Source organism: Phyllobates terribilis, unplaced genomic scaffold (genome assembly GCF_046119375.1).
Source record: "Phyllobates terribilis strain yellow unplaced genomic scaffold, ASM4611937v1 Scaffold_2__4_contigs__length_985480577, whole genome shotgun sequence".
In the NCBI taxonomy this organism is placed as follows: Eukaryota; Metazoa; Chordata; class Amphibia; order Anura; family Dendrobatidae; genus Phyllobates; species Phyllobates terribilis.
In genome coordinates, this window is record NW_027362762.1 from 530,383,229 (window position 1) to 530,405,620 (window position 22,392).

Genomic DNA, 22,392 nt, shown 5'->3' on the forward strand with positions numbered 1-22,392 from the left:
AAACATAAAAATGATCAATGTAAATCAAACTTAATATCCCATGGAGGTCTGGATTTGGAATGATACTCAAAATCAAAGTGGAAAATCAAATTACAGGCTGATCCAACTTCAGTGGAAATGCCTCAAGACAAGGAAATGATGCTCAGTAGTGTGTGCCTCCACGTGCCTGTATGACCTCCCTAGAATGTCTGAACATGCTCCTGATGAGGGGGCGGATGTTCTCCTGAGGGATCTCCTTCCAGACCTGGATTAAAGCATCAGTCAACATCTGTCAACCTGGACAGTCTGTGGTGCAACATGGCTTGGTGGATGGAACAAGACATAATGTCATAGATGTGCTCGATTGGTTTCAGGTCTGGGGAAAACATCAATGCCTTCATCATGCAGGAACTGCTGACACACTTCAGCCACATGAGGCCTAGCATTGTCATGCATCAGAAGGAACCCAGGGCCTATTGCGTATGATCTCACAATAAGTCTGAGGATCTCATCCCGGTACCTAATGGCAGTCAGGGTACCTCTGGCTAGCACATGGAGGGCTGTGTGGCCCTCCAAAGAAATGCCTCCCCTCACCATTACTGACCCACTGCCAAACCAGTCATGCTGGAGGATGTTGCAGACAGCAGAAGGTTCTCCACATCTTCTCCAGGTTCGGTCACGTCTGTCACATGTGCTCAGTGTGGACCTGCTCTCATCCGTGAAGAGCACAGGGCACCAATGTCGAATCTGCCAATCTTGGTGTTCCCTAGCAAATGCCAATTGTACTGAACGGTGTTGGGTTGTAAGGACAACACCCACTTGTGGACGTCGGGCCCTCATACCACCCTCATGGAGTCTGTTTCAGACAGTTTGGGCAGACAAATGGATGTTAGTGGATGTTAGTGGCCTGCCGGAGGTCATTTTACAAGGCTATGGCACTGCTCCTTTTGTTCCTCCTTGCACAAAGGAGGAGGTAGCGGTGCTGCTGCTGGGTTGTTGCCCTCCTACAGCCCCTACACGTCTAGTGGTATCTTCTCTACGCTCTTGACAGTGTGCTGACAGACAAAGCTACCCTTCTTGCCACAGCTGTCATTGATGTCCCATCCTGGATGAGCTGCACTACCTGAGCAACTTCTGTGGATTGTAAACACCGCCTCATGCTACTGTACCTCTAGGGGTCTAGGGGTGAGAGTAATGACAAAATGCAAAAATGACCAAAACAACAGCCAAAAAGGATGAGAACAGAGAAATTGTCTGTGGTCAAAACATGAAGAAACACTCCTTTATAGGATGTCTTGCTAATTGCCTATCATTTCTACCTGTTGTCTGTTCTATTTGCACAACAGCAGGAGAAATTAATTACAATCAGGGCTGATTCATAACTGGACAAGTTGATTTCACAGAAGTGTGACTGACTTAGACTTACATTGTATTGTTTAAGTGCTCCCTTTATTTTTCGAGCAGTGTATAAGTGGTGTGAAAAAGTGTTTGCTCCATTCCTGATTTCTTATTCTTTTGCATGTTTGTCATACTTAAATGTTTCGGATTACAAAACACATTTAAATATTAGACGAAGATGTCACAAGTAATGTAACAAAATGTAAGTTTTTAAATGTAGGTCTTTATTATTATGGGAAAAATAAATCCAAACTTCTTTGCCCCCTAAACCTAATAACTGGTTGGGCCCCCATTAGCAGCAACAACTGCAATCAAGCGTTTGCGATAAATGGAAATGAGTCTTTTACAATGCTCTGGAGGAATTTTGGCCCACTCATCTTTGCAAAATTGTTGTAATTCAGCCACATTGGAGGGTTTTCGAGCATAAACAGCCCTTTTAAGATCATGCCACAGCATCTCAATCGGATTAAGGTCAGGACTTTGACTAGGTCACTCCAAAGTCTTAATTTTGTTTTTTTTAAGCCATTTAGAAGTGGACTTCCTGGTGTGTTTTGGATCATTGTCCTGCTGCATAACCTAAGTGCACTTCAGCTTGAGATCACAAACATACAAAAAATACTTTCTGTTTGCTACAGGGAGGGGCCGGTGATATTTACATTTTCCCTTGTGAAGGCTTGGAGCTATTGCAGTCAGCTTACTTCCTCTCTGGTGTTAGGAGGACATGTGGTGTAATCTCGCTGAAGTCGGCTCAAGCTAAGTTACTTTCCCCTGTGTTCGTCTCCCTTGTTGTCTTTAGTTGTTAGTGGGCACTGACTAGTGCTCATCCCCCCCTTCCTTAACAAGGGCCAAGCTCTAGGGAAATACAGGGTTTAGGTTCCTGTGCGGCGATTGGTGAGGAACCAATATAAGGACGATAGGGGAGACAGGGTGATATCAGATCAGGCTAGGAGGTCTCAACTCCCCCTTTCCCTAGTGTCTGGGCTCCCTTCCCCTCTTCCCTTCGTGTTGCACTTAGTATTTCCCACACCTTGAGTGACATTATCACTGGCCGTGCACATTTAGAGAAAAAAAAAACGACATTTGGGTTTATTTGTGTGTTTTTTTTCCTTTCTCCCTTTGTATGGGTTCAGTTGCAGAGAAGGCAAAGCGGCTGCGCGGTCTGTCTCTGGAGGTGAATGACCTACGCTGTATGGTTCAGCAAAAGTATCAGCGGCTACAGGTCGCTAATGTGAGGGTCTCTGCAGGTATGCCTGTCCAGACTGAACCCAAGGTTGTTCTCCTGGACAGGTTTTCAGGAGGTAGGGACAATTTTTTTGTGTTCAAGGAGGCCTGCAAACTGTACTTTAAACTTCGTCCTTACTCCTTCGGAAGTGAGGAGCAATAAGTGGGAATTATGATCTCACTGCTGCAGGAAGATCCACAGTCCTGGGCTTTTTCTTTACCGCAGGATTCGGTTTGTCTCCAATCTGTGGAGGGGTTTTTTGGGGCCCTGGCCCTCATCTATGATGACCCTGACCGAGTCGCCTTGGCTAAGTCTAGGCTATGTCGCCTTCAGCAGGGGAATCGGTCAGTGGAGACGTACAGTTTTGAATTCCGTAGATGGGCAAAGGATTCTAAATTGAATGACTCAGACCTTAGAAGCCAATTTTGTGAGAGCCTTACTGAAAGGTTGAAAGATCTTTGGCAGTATATGAAACCCCTGAGTCTTTGGAGGCTGCCATGTCGTTGGCTATACGTATTGATAGAAGCCTTCGGGATAGGCGGGTGAGACCACATTCTCCGAGGCCTTCTTGTCGAGGTTATGTACCTCTGCCAGGGGAACGGTCTGGCGGTGAACCAGTACTGGGGAGGCGAAGGAACCTATGCAGTTAGGGGGTGCCTCTGCATCATACATTTCCCTGGAAATTCGCAAGAAAAAAGGCGTATTTTTTGTGTGGAAAATATGGACATTTTATTGGGGTCTGTGCTTCGATTCCTAAGCAAAAGGAAACTCAATTAACCCTTGGTAGTCTGGAGTTGGATAAGCAAGGGGTTTATTTATCGCCAACCTGCAATTCCTGGATTGTCCTGAGAGCAGAGGTGATGCTGGAGAGCAAAACCGAGAAAATTTTTGTGTTCGCTGACAGTGGAGCTGGAGTCAGCATGGTTGATGCAGAGTTTGTGAAAACTCATGGTCTTGCTTGCTGTACTTTAGCTAAGCCTATTTCCATCTTCGCCATCGACTCAGAGTCAGCACCACTTGCACAGAAAGCATTAACTCAGATTGTACATAATGTAAAACTGAGAGTGGGGTCGGTTCATTGTGAAATAATCACTTGCTATGTCCTGGACGTTCTTCCCACCCCAATTGTTTTTTTATTTTACCTCTCTGTTGCAAAGATATTAGCAATCCAAGTATTTGGCACCTAATGAGTTATCTTTTTAAATTCAAGTGGGTGATTGACAATTTTAACTGTGGGTGTGTACTTCTCACAGTATGATGCTGACCAATCATTAGCAGGCTGCAACACACTGGAGAAAGAACACACCCACCATAGCTTAGAGGATTGGGTGGGGGCAACAACTTACCCTTCCCCCCGGTTCTTCTTGTAAATTTCCTGTCTGCTTGTAGGTCTGCACCAGAGTTGGGAGAGGGTAGCCTGTACCACTCTCCTGGGTCAGGGGCCATCTTGAGCACATAAACTACATTATCTGTGCAGTCTCCATAGGTAGAAGTGCAGGAAAATCTGTGATGAAGTCATCAGGGCCACATGACCACAGGTCTATCTGCCAGTCCTCACCATACATGAAGCAGCACAGAATTGTGGAGCTATGAACTACAGATGAAAAGTTCAAAATTGTAACATTGGTGGAAAGTCTAGTCAGTGTTCTGCACAAAAGTGATTGGCAGAAATAAAATAACGGGAACAGAACAGTGCAGAGTGCACTGATGGACTGGGGTATATGAGCATCATTTTGTTGTAAACTCTTGGTTACAGGATATTATGAGGCCCTGCAGCAGTTGAGGTATATTATTAGGGTGTACAGCAGCTGAGGTGTGTATTATGAGGTTCTGCAGGTGTTGAGGTGTGTATTATGATGTTCCGCAGCACTTGCCCAATGCAGTCTGTAGCTCATGTTTTCAAGATGGCCCCTAACCCCAGGAATGTGGTGCAGTGCCCGTCTCTCCTCTCTCTGGTGCAAATTAAAACTAAGACAGCAAATTTAACAGAACAGGGGGAAAGGGAAGTCACTGCCTCCCCCATCCTCTAAGCTATGATGGGGCATGTTGTCTCTGTAGTGTATTGCTGCCTGCTTATGGTTGGTAAGAATCATACTGGGAGAAGTAGTACAAGCCCCCAGTAAAAACTATATGATAACACCCACTTTGACTAAAAAAAAAAAAAAAAAAAAGTTAACTCATTAGGTGCCAAATACTTTGATTGTCTGCAAATTTCAACTTTGTATTGCAGGTCACTTCCATACAGATAATGTCTGCTGAAGTTACCCTTACACTTAGCGGTTGTGGATAGTCTCAAACGTCAAACGCGAAAGGTTGAGCAGGAATCAATGCCATGATCTACGCAGTTAGCCCTGAATACAGAGAAATTCTGATCACTTAGCACATAATTTAACATATGCACCATGAACTGGGGCTATTTGCTCAAAGATGACATATTACTAAGTATTATTAGTAATCACATGATAGATTAAAGAATTTCAGTATCTGCCTTCTGAAGAGCATGTCTGTGCGATAGTTTACCTTGTATAGCTGATAGATACACAAAGGGGTCTTCTTGCTCTAAATTCTCCACAAAGAGCTGAAAAAAATTGAAAAATGTATTAGTGGAATCTTATTACAGCGCCATCTAGTGGTTAATAAGACATGGCTACCAGCTTACCTGCATCACTGGCTCTCTCAGTTCTACCACTTGTGGATGCCTTTGCTCGAGGAGACGAGTTAGGGAGCGCAGGGCTGCTGCCCTGGTGGGAACATCAGAGTCTTTGGCTGAGCTTAGAATCTCCTGAATGTTCTGTAGGTCAGAATCTCTTTTTGGTCTTGGTTGTTTTGTGTCCTTTTCCCCAGTGTCACAGTCATTACTTGTTCTGTTTGATAGGGGAACAGCACAATGTGTGGCAATTGTCACTCGCAGGTCACTAGCAAGCTCCTGAATAACAGGCTCTGGATAGCCCTCCATTACTTTCTCCAGCACTGGAATTAACCTCTTCAAATGCCCAAATTCCGTTGAACTCAACTGTGTGGGAAATATGCAGACGATAAGTCAGAATAACACAAGTATTAGGAGGACATGAAGTATATTCATGATCGGATGGAGCATGACATAGGGATGTGCTCTTTGTGTTCCCCGTGTGATGCACCGCACCCTCAAATTCTGTACTACACATACTGTATTCAGTTTGGAGTTTTTCTTTAACCCCTTTACCCCCCCCCCCCCCCTCCCGAAGGTGGTTTGCACGTTAATGACCGGGCCAATTTTTACAATTCTGACCACTGTCACTTTATGAGGTAATTACTCTGGAACGCTTCAACGGATCCCACGGATTGTTCTTCGTGACATATTGTACTTCATGATAGTGGTAAAATTTATTCGATATCACTTGCATTTATTTGTGAAAAAATTGAAAATTTGGTGAAAATTTTGAACATTTCACTATTTTCAAAATTTAAATTTTTATGCCCTTAAATGAGAGAGATATGTCACACAAAATACTTAATAAATAAATTTCCCACATGTCTACTTTACATCAGCACAATTTTGAAACAAAAATTTTTTTTTTGTTAGGAAGTTAGAAACTTCTCATTTTTTTACAACAAAATTTACAAAACCATTTTTTTAAGGGACACACATTTGAAGTCACTTTGAGTATGACAGAAAATACCCAAAAGTGACACCATTCTAAAAACTGTACCCCTAAAGGTGATCAAAATCACATTCAAGAAGTTTATTAACCTTTCACGGGCTTCACAACAATTAATCGAAAGTGAAATTAAAAAATGAACATTTAACTTTTTTTTCACTAAAATTTTACTTTGGACCACAATTTTTTTATTTTCACAAAGGTAACTGGATAAATTAGATCCCAAAAGTTGTTGTGCAATTTCTCCTGAGTACGCTGATACCCCATTGCCACTGTTTGGGCGCACGGCAGGGCTCGGAAAGGAAGGAGCACCGTTTGACGTTTTCAATGCAAAACTTGCTGGAATTGAGAGCGGACGCCATGTCGCATTTGGAGAGCCCCTGATGTGCCTAAACAGTGGAACCGCCCACAAATTACCCCATTTTGGAAAACTAGACCCCTTAAGGAACTTATTTAGATGTGTGGTGAGCACTTTGAACCCCCAAGTGTTTCGCAAAAGTTTATAAAGCAGAGCCGTGAAGAAAAAAAATCTTTTTTTCCCCACAAAAACGATCTTTTAGCCGCTATTTTTTTATTTTCACGAGAGTAACAGGAGAAATTGGACCCCAAAAGTTGTTGTGAAATTTCTCCTGAGTATGCTGATACCCCCTTGTGTGGTTGAAAACTACTGTTTGGACGCACGTCAGGGCTTGGAAGGGAAGAAGTGATGTTTTGGAATGCAGATTTTGATGGAATGGTCTGTGGGCGTCAAGTCGCGTTTGCAGAGTCCCTGATGTGCCTAAACAGTGAAAATGCCCAACAAGTGCCCCCCTTTTGAAAATAGACCCCCCAATCAATTTATCTAGATGTGTGGTGAGCACCTTGGACCCCCAGGTGCTTCACAGAAAATTATAACATTGACTTGTGAAAATAAAAAAAATCTAATTTTTTCCACAAAAATGTTATTTTAGCCAAAAAAAATATATTTTCACAAGGGTAACAGGAGAAAGTGGACTTCAAAATCTGTTGTGCAATTTCTCTGAGTACGCTGATACCCCATATGTGGGAGAAAACTGCTGCTTGGACGCCCGTCAGGGCTCGGAAGGGAAGGAGTGACATTTTGGAATTCAGACTTTGATGGAATGGTCTGTGGGCGTCATGTTGCGTTTGCAGAGCCCCTGATGTGCCTAAACAGTGAAAATGCCCAACAAGTGCCTCATTTTTGGAACTGATCTACTGATTCCTGATATGTGAACTTTATAATGTAGTGTCATACATCAGTTGTGTATTGTTCGTCAGGCTGTCATACGTCAGTTGTGTAATATTCATCAGGTTGTCATATGTCAGTTGTGTAATGTTCGTCAGGTTGTCATACATCAGTTGTGTAAGTAAGAAATGAATTTAGTAGTCCATGGATGTGTAGTACCTTCTGAAGCATTCTTTCATGCACAGGCCAGGTTTGTCAGGGCAGGTGTCACATTGATAAATGGTGCCTTTGCGTATTCCCCTTTTTTAACATACTTGGCACTTCTTTTGTGACTTACATTTTTTTCCGCTTTGAGGGACCTCCCCCGGGAATTGCTTGTCTAGTACGATTTGAGGTGCTTCAGTTCTGGAAGTACTTGGGCCCGCTCCTCCACCACTACCAAATATCAGGGCCTTGATCACTACCTCCTGGAACTGAATGTACAACGTAGAAGTCTGGCCTGCACATCGTGATAGCAGGAAACCGTTGTACATTGCCATCTGTACGATGTGCACGGCTAGCTTCTTATACCACACCTTGGACTTTCTCAAAGCACTCTACGGCTGGAGGACTTGATCAGAGAGATCAACTCCCCCCATGTATTTGTTGTACCCCAGTACACAGTCTGGTTTGACCCCTTTGTGTAGAGGAACCTCTTACAGTGCTGGGTGTGCTGCCATCACCATGTATGGTGGTCAAGAGAAGGACATCCCTCTTGTCCTTTTACTTGACCACCAGCAGATGGTCGCTACATTGGGCTCTGCTCTGACCCCTCCTGAGCATCTGCCAAATTAGCGTCTTCGGGAGGCCGCTCTGATTTTTGTGGACAGTACCGCAGGCTGCAGTACCTCGCGCAGAGAGGGAGTTGAAGAAAGGGATGATGGTATAAAAGTTATCCACATAGAGGTGATAACTTTTATCCAGCAGTGGCTGCACCAAATCCCATACAATTTTCCCACTCACTCGCAGAACAGGGGGCATTCAGGGGGTTCCATCCGGGAGTTCTTCCCTTCAAAAACTCTAAACTTGTGAGTGTACCCTAAGGTACTCTCACAACATTTGTACATCTTAATTCGGTACCTGGCCATTTTACTGCGCAGGTACTGCCGAGAATCCAAGCCTCCCCTTAAAATTAACTAGGGACTCATCCACGCTGATGTACCTGTGGGGCAGGTACACTTCTGCAAACTTGTTGTTGAAGTGTTTGATGACCGGCCGAACTTTGAAAAGACGATCAAAGTTGGGGTCATCTCGTGCAGGACACCGTGCATTATCGTTGTACTGGAAGAACTTGTGTATGGTCTCAAAACGTTTCTGGGTCATGATCATTCGGAACACTGGAATGTTATACAAAACGTCAAAGCTCCAGTGTTGCCGAGCTTCTGACTAGATTTGGACCTGTTGACAATCCAGGCGAGCCGAGATAGAGTGTTGAGAGTGATAGACAGGCTTTCTTGGGCTAAGGAGAAGGACAGAGCCTTGACGAGGATATCGTCCAGGTAAGGTATAACCACTAGGCCCTGGTCCACAAAATGTGCTTCTCAGCTGCCATTATCTTTGTAAAGACCCTGGGTGCGTTTGCCAGCCCAAAGGGCAGAGCGACGAACTGAAAGTGGTCCTGCCTTACCACGAAACGTAGGAATCTCTGATGACCCGAAGAAATCGGAACATGGAGGTAGAAGTTTTAGATATCCACCGAACACAAGAACTCTTGCAGTTCCATGGAAGCTATGACTGAGAGAAGGGACTTCATCCTGAAATGACGTAGGCGGACCCTCTTGTTCAGCAGTTTGAGATCCAGGATGGGTCGAACCGACACATCCTTCTTTGGAACTACAAAGATGTTTGAATAGAAACCTGTAAAATGCTCCTGAGATTGTGATGATGCCTGTTAGGAGGTGAGAGGTCATGGCTGTGAAAAAAAAACAGAAATCAGAGAGGAATCCTCTTGGGAGGTGGAATTTGAAAAAGCGATCTCTGATCCTTGAAGTGAATTCTATTGTGTATCCCGACGATACCACTTCTCTGACCCAGGCGTTCTCCACAGAGGCGAGCCAAATGTTACTGAAGAATAGAAGACAACCGCCCACCCTGGGAGATTCCCTGGGCGGTAAAGAGGCGTCACGCAGAAGAAAATCTGTTAGGCCTGCTCCTGGAGGATCTGCCTTGCCCACAGCGGGGGCGCCAGGAGGGTGTCTGTTTAAAGGAAGTCTTTCTCCTTGCCTGTTGTGTCTGAAGCCTCTCTTGATGGGAAGAATCTTCCGAAGGCAAGAAGTGCCGAAAAGGACGAAATTTTCACTTAGGGAAAGGGCGCCAAGGTTTGGCCTGCGGAAGAAGAGAACTTTTTCCCCCAATGGCCTCTATAATGATCTGATCCAGCCTGGCACCAAACAGACGCGATCCCTGGAAGGGCAATCTAGTCAGGGATTTCTTAGAAGTATGGTTCTGCGTATGGCCACTACATTACTGGACGTTGAGCAGCACAGGAGGCGACATCCAAGGCGGCGGACAATACGTATTTCCCCGCTTGTGAAATCTGGTCCGCTAAGTCAGCTAACTCGTCAGACGCAGCTACCGTAAGGATGCCTTGACATAATTGTTTGGCCCATGCAGATGCAGACTTTGAGACCCACCTGGTGGCAAAGGCAGGGCATAGGGCGGAGCCTGCGCTGCTTCAAAAGGCTGACTTGGCAAAGGACTCCATGAAACTATCATTGGGATCCTTCAGCGATGCTTCGTCCGTAAGGGGAAGAAATGTGTTGGTGGATAGTCTGGAAACTGGAGAGTCTACAGCTGGAGGAACAGACCAATTTTCATTAAGATCCGAGTGTCCGGATGCTGAAAATGGTGGCCGCGGGGAAGGAGGCGAGCCTAAGAAAGGGAAAAGGGTGCGCAGACTTCTGCCCCACTGAGAAGAAAGGGGGCGTGTCCACACTGGGTGCAAGAAAAGCCGGTGGGATGAAAGAGGAAGTAAGAGGGCATGGCTGAATGCTGCGGCTAGGCAGCACAAAAAGCTGGTGCCTAGAGTAAGGAGGGAGGCCGGCCGAGAAGGGAGAGCGGCGTGGAGGTCAAAGGACGATGGCGGCAGGGAAGGTCTTGTGCTGTAAACACACACCCACCCCCCCAGACACACAGCGAAGCCCAATATAGAATCCCCTGTATGTAGTGCTTCCTGTGCAGGGATCTGCTGGAGAGGGAGAGGGCGACCCTGGAGCCACTGGAGAGGAACTGTGGAGAAAATTACCTCTCTATCACTGAAAATGAATCTCAGCTACCCCATCGGATGTCCGAACGTCACCGGATTGCAGAGCGTTTGTACCTCCTGACGCCGTTTGGCTCTGGTAGGTGAGCGGGCAGGAGTGGGGGGCCAGGACCATCCTTCAAATCATCTGAACACATCTCGTGTGTTAGGGATTCAGGTCCTGCAAGATAGACAGATGAGGATGCGGGGTGTCAGTCCACACCGTAATCTCTGTCGCTACGTGGGATAATAGAGTGGCTGTTCACACCGTTTCCCTCCAAGAGGCTTGTGAAGAATAAAGCCTTCTGGAAAAGGGAAAAATGATTAGTGGAAATCAATGAAAACCAAGGTAGATATGGGTCTACTGAAAGACCCATGTCCGCCTCCTACTGACACTAAGCTAAACTGATTGATTTGGTGCCAGTTGAGGGTGTACACTGCTGGGGAGTAGCTATTTTTTGTGTGCATAGTGTCTGCCTCCTAGTGGCAGCAGCATACACCCATGGTTTCCTGTGTCCCCCAATATAGTAATCGAGAAATCAGCATTTGTAAGTACAAAGTGCTGTATAATATGATGATTGCAATATATTAAAAGGATAAACATTTTGATGGGAGGAGTGCTTATCAGACAAAATGAAAGGGGTAATACAATTATCTGCTAAAACAACTTGTCAGAAGAGCTGGAAGGTCCTCTTTAACCTCTTACATTATATTTTAACTACAGTGTTCGTAATGCCAGCATCCTGCTGCAACGACAGATCAAAATAACCACATCACAGCTGTTTAACTCAAGGAGTCACAGTCAGCAGCAATCCTATCATCAAAAGGAGCGGTCTCGCCCCGGTCAGTGTATCACTGCTCTGCCACACATTCCAAAGCACTAAAAAAAATGCTTTAAGTCACTTAGAAGGACAAAAAAAAATGAAGGCAGAGCTGATGAAATGTAAGAAAATGAAGAAAAAAAAAGACCAACTAAAATATGCACAAATTGGGAAAATGGGGAACTTTTATGCAAGCTAGAATGGCAAGGCAGTGTGCATGCCTGACTTGTTGTTCTATTTATTTCTTAGCTGACTGCCGAGCGCTGTGCTCAGCTTTTTTTCCGACAGCTACACAAAAAATGAATGGAGCGACGGTCGGGGGTCTGACCTCCCCGCCAATTTGTAATGAGAATAATAATTCTCCGATCTGCCGATTGGTGCGGGTCCCAGTAGTGGTATAGGTGATAACTTGCTGTAAATAGACTACCCCTTTAAGCATACTACAAATAGGTGCTCCATCATGTACCTTGACCAGAGGCAACAAGTCCTGTGCTGAATCGATATCAAACACTTAGTACACTTATACACACTCAATTCTGGGGAGCTGCTTCTTCTCGCTATTCTCCTGCAAAGGAAGCAACTGCCAGCCAGAATAACATGTCCTATATATGAAGCAAATCACAGAGACACTTAGGGCTTCTCTTTATTGGTGGTGAGGGTACTGTTATTTTATTCCATTTCGATCGGACCCATTTAAATGCTTCATATTGCTTTTTATAGTTACATGACATACATTTTCCTCGAAGTCTTAGGAGTCATGACTATTACAATGGGTCAGATGACTAACCAAAAGTGTGTGATATTTTGCTAGGTTATGCCTGTATAACTTCCACTCTTTATGTTCAGATTCGTGCACTTACCTCCACAGCTCCCAACATGGCAGCTATGAGTCCCATAGCCATACTAAGTGTTTGAGATGTCACTGTACCTCCTTCCGAGGTGGCAAGGCTTGAACAGGCCCTCTCCAGAGTCATCAAAACAAACTCCACTACCTGTACACAGATAAAGACACATTACATTTAATAACAAAAATTTTGCATTGAAAAGAAATTTATCTACTGAATCACTTCTCACCTGCTTGATGTTAGTAAAAATGGAGTCAGAGATCCTCTCACAGAGCACTGATAAAACCTGAAGAAGCTGAAGCTGTTTCTCTTGAGACTGATAACGGAGTGTAAGCTTATGCTCTATATCTAACAGACTGTCCTCTGGACTAGGACTGAGGTCTGGTCCGTCTCCTGTAGTAATGAGTGTCAGCCTCTAAGAAGGATCAGGAGAGAAAGAGAATGAGAGAGAAGGAGGGAGCGAGAGAAAGATTAGTAGATTGTCACAAAAATTATAAAAACTTTATTTATGCCACTTAAGTAGTTTGCGGAAGAAACTTTCTGTTACTCAATGGTATCAGTGGATGTGTTGCATAGAGTTACCTTAAGGCAGTAGAGAAAGAAATCCGCTGCGAGCCCGGTGTGAGGATTAATGGAGAGTAAATCTACTAAACACTGCAACGTCCACTGCTCTGCAGTCACCTTCTCATACAGGGCATCATCCTCCTCACTGGAAAAGTAAGCCAGAAAAAAAGAATTGGTCACATAATACAGGACGCTGCCGCTTCAGAAATTTTGACTTTAGAATGGAAAAGACAGAAATAATTATAATATTACTGCCCAAAGACATAATTCTACAAATGTCACTTTCTGTCAATAGTGACATATGCTTATGAGGAATTATTACACTGATCACTATGGGTCTGACTCTTAATGAAGGGATTGCTGGAGTAACATGCACCGAATTCATTAACACACGCACGACACTTAATGAATTAGATGCATCTTACAACTAGTGTGCACCTTCATCAGATATGTTACTCCCCTCTGGACACTAAAGTACATTTCTGGCGTAATTTCTACCACTAAAAAGGTGTAAATTTTGATAACTTTGCCAGGTCATGCCCAGTCTTGTCCAATCTCCGCCCACTATAGTAAACATCACTAAGTTGCAATAAAAATGCCAAAAAACACTTTTTCTTTTTTTTTTGCGCAACTTCAAGATGTTGTGATACTTTAAGGTGTTTTACTCCAGAATTCTAAACACCTTGATGAATCGCGCCCTAGGCTTCATCGTGAGTGTTGCAAAAAAGTGTAAACCCTAAAGACAATCATTATCTGATGCCGATAGTTCTCCACTGCCATTACTGCACATAGAAATCAACGAGTAATCTCTAATCTATCAGATTGATGATACATAGTAACACAGGCTGAAAAAAGACCTAGGTCCATCAAGTTCAATCTTCCTCCCCCAATGTTATCAGCACTTTATGGATGTTTTCTTGACATCAAGCTGCTGACACTTCAATAGAGTGGTTACCTATATATTATCTTATGGTGGATAAAAGGAGTAACAAGGCGTAACAAGCAGTACACCTCTCACCTCTGGTCTTCCCGTACAATGATCATTGCTCCTCCTTGACTTCCACACTTGATATGACTAAAGTAAGGAAAGGAATGAAAATATGATTCCATGCCACCCAGTTCAGCCAGTGCAGACATGGCTGTGTCTCTGTCTGACTTCTCAAGAAACCAAAGAATGATATCCTGGCACGGGGCGCTGTGAAGAATGATGTAAGATGGGTTAAATTGCATGAACTTGTATTTTGCTATACATTTTAAGATCATTACAACTTCACTGGTGGTAAACTTTGATTAATATATATTGGCACTTTACTGATTAATATTGATCGCACGTCACAAAAAATACTGTTTTCTGTTACTACTTTCTGATTATTTGGTGGGGTTAAGCATTTTCTTTTGAATCCTCATAAGACACTTAGCTTTTGGGGTTTCGATTTTAGAGACAACTCCTTAAGGTCCAGGCCAAATTGTGTCTTAACGTTTCTACATCTTTTTATGTGTTTTCATCGTCACATTCCAGGAGACATCATTTTTATATTTTTGCTTTTTGTTTTTTTTTTGCAGGATGAGTTGTATTTGCCAGGGCACCATTTTGGTGTACATACAACCTAATGCGTAACTTTTATTAACTATTGTAAGAAAAAGAAAAAAACAGGAATTCTGCTGTTGCTTTTTAAAATTTTAAGTTTTACATCTGTCACTGGCTGCAAAAATAAGGCAATATCTTTATTCTATGGCGATGCCATATCTATATGGTTTTATCACTTTTGTATAATAAAAAAAATTGCTTTGTGTTGCCAAACTCTGAGAACCATAAACATTTTTCCATCAACTGAGCTATATTGAGGGCTTATTTTTTTTGCAGGATACGCATTTGTTTTCACTGGTCACCTTTTTAGAGACTTATGACTTTTACATCACTTAATTCCAACTTTTTGGTATAAAAGATTAACAGAAAACACCAGTTCTGACCCTTTTTTTTTGCATTTACAGTGAGGAATAAATATCTTTTCTTTTTTTTAATTCATTTACACAAGAAAGCCTTTTAACTCTTCTGAGTACAGAGTAGTATAGGGGTTTGTAAGGGTCTGAGGTTCTGGATTTCGATAATCACCTAGGCAGGTTAACGATGCACCAATATTATATTCCTCACACCCATGGTAATACAGCAATTCCAGATAAATGTCCAAAATACAATTGTCTCAGTCTACAAGATCCCCTTCCCTCCCCGGTAGTTCCACGGCCTTTGTGCCAGAATAGTCAGTAGTCAGAGTCCACGATCCTCCAGCCGACAGGTAAAACTATGGAAACACAGTTATCCAGTAGCAATAATCCTTTAAGAAAGTTTAAATCCAGACGACAGATCCCACAACGGTACCATGTTTATTCAGTTCTGTGGTGATGGATCTGCCGGATCTTCTTTCAAGACTCACACAATAAGCCTAGACACTGTTTGAACAATGGTTAGAGGCTCCTGAGATACTAATGAGATTACACTTTACAAGTAAAATTAGTGTACATAAACTGACGAGCAAGCAGAACATTAATAAAACACAGCCAGCAATCTCTAATAAAACACAATAATAATATTGATGGAAACGGAGCTCCGTGATGGAAAAGTCTCATAGCCTTTAGTAAGTGGACAGCTCCTCACAGGGTTATTTCTTGCAAAATGAGCTGTAGTTTTTATTAGTATTATTGTACCATTTTGCGGTTCATAAAACTCCATGATCATTGTTTAATTTATTTTTTGTGAGCTAGGATGAACAAACATGGCAATACAGGCGTAGTTTTTTTTGCCTTCACCATGCAAGATAAATAAATATAGTTTTATAGTAATACAAAATAAGTGCCTTATTTTTGAGCTTTTTTTTTTTCTTTAGATTCAACAACTTTTGATTTGTAAAAAATTGGATTTTTGCAGTTTCTGTAAAAACTCATGCTTATTTAATTATTTGGGGAACACAATACAGTCATTAAAAGTCCTCCCACTAAGAGACTGACACCAATTTAAAAAAAAAAAAAATGTTGTCTTCATCTGGTGGGCTACACCATCCATATTTGGGTACACCTTGACGTAGCTGGATGTTTTTTGTGCTCTTTGATCAAAAACGCTAACTAAGTACCTTAAGTTTTAAATAGCAGTGTTCATGTATTCATTAATGGTAGTGTGCTGATGCATAGGGTTCGCATATATTTGTGCATTGGCTACATTGCACATTTGTGCACCTGTATATTAACTTTAATCCTAAAGGTGTGTGGGCCTTATAGTTTTTTTTGTAAAATACCAATGTGTGGTTTCATGCAAGCTCTGTAATTGCAAAACCTCACTTTACGCTTAAGGGCGCAACACCACCAATGCCTTCTTGCCAGCAGTTGTAAAGATTTCCCCACAATATCCCCTGTAATGTTGTGATTCACATAGAGTATTATCCCTAGAATCTATTGGAGACAATGACTTCCTGGACTTGGAAAATTAGATAATCTGATTGCACAAAGCCCGGCCCTACAAGATAAAGAACCTACAGAAAGACAGGTGAGAGAACTCTTGTATTAAAGCAACTTGATCCACGAGTCATCCACGTATGCAAACCTAGACTCTTAGATGAGAAATTTTCCCTACAGAGAAGCATATATGAATGAGGTAAAATCTCAAGTTCTCGTGTTAACATAGCCTTGAAGATGAAGATGGAGGGTGTATAAGTCTTCGTTCAAGCAAGCCAAGCAGTTTAAGTTTAAGTAATGGTCTCCTAGAAAAAGATAGAGGGAAGCCTGTTCCCTGAATAGTAAGTGATCAAAATCTCTAACTATAGTAAAAGACATCTGCTGTTGCCTATGGGCCCCGTCACACTAAGCGATGCAGCAGCGATCCCGACAACGATACGACCTGTCAGGGATCGTTGCTGCATCGCTAATACATCGCTGGTGAGCTGTCAAACAGGCAGGCTCACCAGCGATCAGGGGAGCAGCGATATCGTGGAAAGAATCGTTCCACGATGTCCTGCTCCCGTTACCAGCCTGCTGCAAGCAGGAGCAGGCTGGTAACTATGGTAAACATCGGGTTACTAAGTGCGCGTGTGCCCCTAGTAACCCGCTGTTTACCATGGATACCACTCTGCTACGGTGCGCTGGAGCCTCCGCGCACCGTAGCAGAGTGGTATCCATGGTAAACAGCGGGTTACTAAGTGCGCGCGTGCCCCTAGTAACCCGATGTTTACCATAGTTACCAGCCAGATCGTTGGTCCCGCTGGTCACACACAGCGATGTGTGCTGGCCAGTGGGAGGCCAACGACCAAAAAATGGTCCAGGACACTTTGCAGCGATCAGCGACCTCACAGCAGGGGCCTGATCATTGCAAAGTGTCACACACAGCGACATCGCTGGTGAGGTCGCTGGTGAGTCACCAAAACCGTGACTCAGCAGCGATATCACTAGCGATATCGCTATGTGAGACGGGGGCTTAAGTCGGTGAAGGGAATCTCATGCTAGTCTGGGGTGATGTTCCTTATTGACTAGATGAGGTCATGCATGGCCAAGGCCTGCTAACATTATTCAATGACTCAGAGTCTGGCTTAGAGGAGTCCACTGAGGTTTCTGACTGAACTGGAGGAAAGGCAATCTCGACCATTAGTAGATCTAGCTGTGGAGATGGAGAGATGTTAGATCATGCACTCTTGGTTGTGGGGAAAAAAAGATGGGACCTGACTGAAAGAAGTATCACACAGCAAGAGAAAAACAATAAGTTGCAAGCCTAAGGGACATGGGGGGGAGGGTAAGGGAGAGGAAAATGATCACAGCTTTTGATCGCTCCTACACATGAAGATGGGAATACACTGGACCTGGTCTTTTCTCGGCTCTGCTCAGTGCATGATCTTACTAACTCCCCTCTCCTTCTTTCCTTCTCTGTCAAGAACTGTCATCTTGCTCAGGAAATCTATACTTGCCACACTTGCAAAATTGTCAGTGTATCAAATACTGATTTTCTCCACTGTAGATTTCTGTAAGTTTTCCCACCTACAAAGAATGGAGAGGTCTGTAATTTTTATCGTAGGTACACTTCAACTGTGAGAGACAGAATCTTAAAAAAAATCCAGAAAATCATTGTATGATTTTTACATAATTACTTTGCATTTTATTGCATAAAATAAGTATTTGATACAATAGAAAAACAGAACTTAAGATTTGGTACAGAAACCTTTGTTTGCAATTACAGATATAGATGTTTCCTGCAGTTTTGATCAAGTCTGCACACACAGCAGCAGGAATTTTGGCCCACTCCTCTTCTCCAGATCTTTCAGGTTTTGGGGCTGTCTCTGGGCAACACCGAGTTTCAGTTCCCTCCAAAGATTTTATATTGGGTTCAGGTCTGGAGACTACATAGACCACTCCACTCCTTCTTATGGAGCCACTCCTTAGCTGCCCTGGCTGTGTGTTTTGGGTCATTGTCATGCTGGAAGACCCAGCCACTACCCAATTTCAATGCTCTACCTGAGGGAAGGAGGTTGTTGGTCAAAATCTCGCGATACATGACACCATCCATCCTCCCTTCAATATGGTGCAGTCGTCCTGTCCCCTTTGCTGAAAAGTACCCCCAAAGTATGATGTTTCTCCCAACATGCTTCACGGTTGGGATGCTGTTTTTGGGGTTGTACTCATACTTCTTCTTCCTCCAAACACAGCAAGTGGAGTTGATACTAAAAAGTTCTATTTTGATCTCATCTGACTACATGACCTTCTCCCATGCCTCCTCTGGATCATCCAGATGGTCTTTGGTGAACTTCAAACCAGTCTGGACATGTGCTGGCATGAGTAGGGAGACCTTGCGTGCCCTGCACGATTTTAATCTATGATGGCGTAATGTGTTACTAATGGTAATGTTTGAGACTGTGGTCCCAGCTCTCTTCAGGTCCAGGTCCAAGTCCTCCCATTGTAGTTCTGGACTGATTCATGATTTTTCTCAGAATCACCTTTACCAGACGTGGCGAGACCTTGCGTGGAGTCTCAGACCGAGGAAGATTGACAGTCATCTTGTGCTTCTTCCATTTTCTAATAATTGTGTCAACAGTTGTTGCCTTCTCACCAAGTTGCTTTCCTATTGTCCTATAGCCCATCCCAGCCTTGTGTAGGTCTACAATCTTGTCACTGGTGTCCTTAGACAGCTTTTTGGTCTTGGCCATGGTGGAGAGGTCAGACTGTGATTGATTGATTGTATGGACAGGTGTCTTTTACACAGGTAATGAGTTCAAACAGGTGTAATTAATTCAGGCAATGAGTGCAGAGTAGGAGGGCTTCATAAAGAAAAACGAACAGACCTGAGTGCCAGAATTCTTGCTGGTTGGTAGGTGATCAATTACTTATTTCATACAATAAAATGCAATTTAATTATTTAAAAATCATACAATGTGATTTTCTGTTTTTTACTTTTAGATTCTGTCTCTCACAGTTGAAGTGTACCTAAAAATTACAGACCTCTCCATTGTTTGTAAGCGGGAAAACTTGCAAAATCGGCAGTGTATCAAATACTTATTTTCCCCACTGTACCTATGATATTTAACCTCTCTTTTTCCTATTGTGTCTTTCCTTCCACCTTCAAACAAACCATCATAAACCCATTATTAAAATAACCAATCCTTGACCAGAACTGGTAACTACAGAGCTGTCTCTAATCTCCCCATTATCTCTAAACTCCTAGAACACTTGGTTCACTCTCTTCTAATTCGCTATTTCTCACTCTTCTTCGCCCTTTACAATCTGGCTTCTGCTTTCTAGTAAGGGCAGTTTCTGTAGAGTGTAAAGTCTCAAACGATCTACTTAACAGCAAAATTTAATGCCACTACTCCCTGCTGATTATCCAGGAATTCTCTGAAGCATTTGACACTGTGAACCACCAGCTCCTCACTATGCTCCACTCTATAGGCCTCAAGGACACCGTTCTATCTTGGTTCTGCTACTCCTCAGACCACTCCTTCCTTGAACCAATTGCCAGGTATTCTTCCTCTCCTCTTGCACTTAGTCTGTGTGCACACGGTGCCTTTTTAGCGGCGTTTTATCCGCTCGGAATCATCCCAAAAACTCTAGCAAATCCTTATGCCAGCATAGTCAATGAGAATCCTGAAGTGCTGTGCACATGCTCACTCATTTTACTTTCAGGATTTGCTGTGCGTTTAAATCTGCAGCATGTCAATTCTTTGTGCGGTTTTGCCGCGTTTTTTACCCATTGACTTCAATTGAGTCCGTCAAATCCACAGCAAAAACGCAGGTATAAAACGGTTTGCGGATTTGCTGTGGACTTTTGCTGCGTATTTAACTGACTCAATTAAAGTCAATGGGTCAAAAACGCAGCAAAAAAGCACAAAGAATTGACCGTGGGTCACAGGCGTCAGCTGATGAGAGACTACTCCTCCCATCAGCTTACGGCTGCTATCGCTGATAATAGCGAGAGCAGGCGCCGCTGATGGGAGTAGTAGTCTCATCAGCCGATGCCTGTGCTCACAGTAAAGAAAAAAAATTGTTGAAATAAATAAATAATGTAATATAAATAAAAAACACATTATACTCATGTAAACCTAATCCCCGATGCCCATGTCACCTGTAAAAAATCAAAAATAATAAAACCACCATAATCCTCACCTATCCGCCATAATCCAGAGTGTTCCACGGCGATCGGATCATTTGTAGAACAGTCACATCAGGAGATGTGACTGCTTTATCCGGCAGGCGACGATACACTGACAGGAGCGTGATCGCTCTCACAGAGTATAGCACTAACCGGCTGTGAGAGAGGTCACACAAGTTCATCAGCTGATGAGCTCCAGTGAGCTCACTTACTGCACCGCAGTAAGTTCTCACGCAGCGCTGGTGCCATAAGTGAAGTCACCTGGGCTCATCAGCTGATGAACTCGTGTGACCTCTCTCATGGCAGCTCAGCGCTACACAATGCCTGTGTCAGTCCTGTAGAGCAGTCACATGAGTGACTGCTGATGTGACTGTTCTAGAAATGATCCAATTGTCGTGGGACACTCTGGATTATGTCATCACGTCGGACCGATGAGGGATATGGTTGTTTTTTATGTTTTGTTTTTTTTACAGGTGACAATGGCTTCAAATGGATTGGACGATAGGTGAGTATAAGATTGCTTTTTTCTTTTTCTTTTTTTACAGGGGACATTGGCTTCAGAGGATTAGGCGTTAGGTGAGTATACTGTGCTTTTTACTTTTAAATAAATGATTAAAACCGTGTAGACTTATTTAAAAAAAAGGATTTTTTTCAGGCCATGAGTTTATTTCCAAAACTTTACTATGGGGTTAGTAATGTGGTGTCTTATAGACGCCCTCCATTACTAACCTGGGCTTCATGTCAGCTGCCAATACAAACCCCAACCCTATTACCCCACTTGCCACCGCATCAGGGCAAGTGGGAAGAGCGAGGCTATTATTATTATTATTGATGCACCATTTCTAGGGCCACTGAGGGCTGATATTATTACCCTTGGAGAAGGCTAATATCCATGCCCCTTCCCTGGCTATTAATTTCAGCTCACAGCTGTCAATTTTTTTCAGGGGTTCCCCTGTAATGTAGCCAGTAAACTTTAAGTAAACAGCTGTGGGCTGTTAATAGCCAGAAAACATTTTTGGCTAATGGCCCCTTCCCTGGCTAGTAATATCAGCCCCCAAGGGCCCACACCATTTTTTTTATTTAATTCATTTTATTTCATTTATAAGAAATCCCATGCCCATTGTGCTTGTTTTTGACGCTAGGTAAACTCACCAGCAGCATGTCAATTTCTGCTTCCACTGCAGATTTTGACAGATTGAAATGTCATTACATGTGGTGGATCCACATGTACTGACAAAACAAGTGCGGCATTAGGACGCAGCGTTTTGGCCGCAGCGGAAAGACGCTACATCCAAAGCGCTGCTGGTTCCTGATCGTGGGGATATACCCAAACAGCTATGAGCTGTTATTAATAGCAAGGGTACATATTGGCCTAATGGCCCCCTACTATGGCACTTCATATTTGCATGGGATTAGGGATAATGGGATTAGGTGTCGCTGACACCAAGCACTAGGTTTAGTAATGAAGAGGTATCTGCCAGACACACTCATTACTTACTAAACCTGTAAGTAAACAGTTAAATAAACACACACACCAAGAATAAAACACTTTATTTGAAATAAAACAGACACATTCTTTAATCATTTAAATTAATCCAACATACTCACCCCAGATCCGACGTTAATCCAAGGATTATAGCGATGTCCCACGTTTCTTTTTTAAAATATCTTTATTTACAGTAGCTCCAAAAAGCATTCATTGCTGTACAAAAACAAATGCAAAAATGCACGAAATTGTGAGTTTTTTCCACAGCTTTTTTGCAGCCAAGAGATGCAAAAACATTGCATAAATTTCTGCAATCAAATACTCAACATGCGCACATAGCCTTACTGTCAGAGTTTCA

General features: G+C 43.2%; 1 protein-coding gene across 4 annotated transcripts in view; it reads right to left on the reverse strand.

Moving 5' to 3' along the window:
- Positions 1-22,392, reverse strand: part of TANGO6 (transport and golgi organization 6 homolog) — an 84,937-nt gene that overhangs the window by 30,821 nt on the left and 31,724 nt on the right. For 3 of the 4 annotated variants that reach the window (XM_073666064.1, XM_073666070.1, XM_073666079.1), the window contains 6 exons: positions 13,952-14,128; positions 12,952-13,078; positions 12,599-12,784; positions 12,385-12,516; positions 5,259-5,612; positions 5,120-5,177 (listed from right to left, as the gene is read on the reverse strand). In XM_073666064.1, coding sequence (XP_073522165.1) covers positions 5,120-5,177; positions 5,259-5,612; positions 12,385-12,516; positions 12,599-12,784; positions 12,952-13,078; positions 13,952-14,128 — 1,034 coding nt within the window. The remainder of the gene's footprint in view (positions 1-5,119; positions 5,178-5,258; positions 5,613-12,384; positions 12,517-12,598; positions 12,785-12,951; positions 13,079-13,951; positions 14,129-22,392) is intronic. The other variant, XM_073666074.1, reaches the window with a different exon arrangement.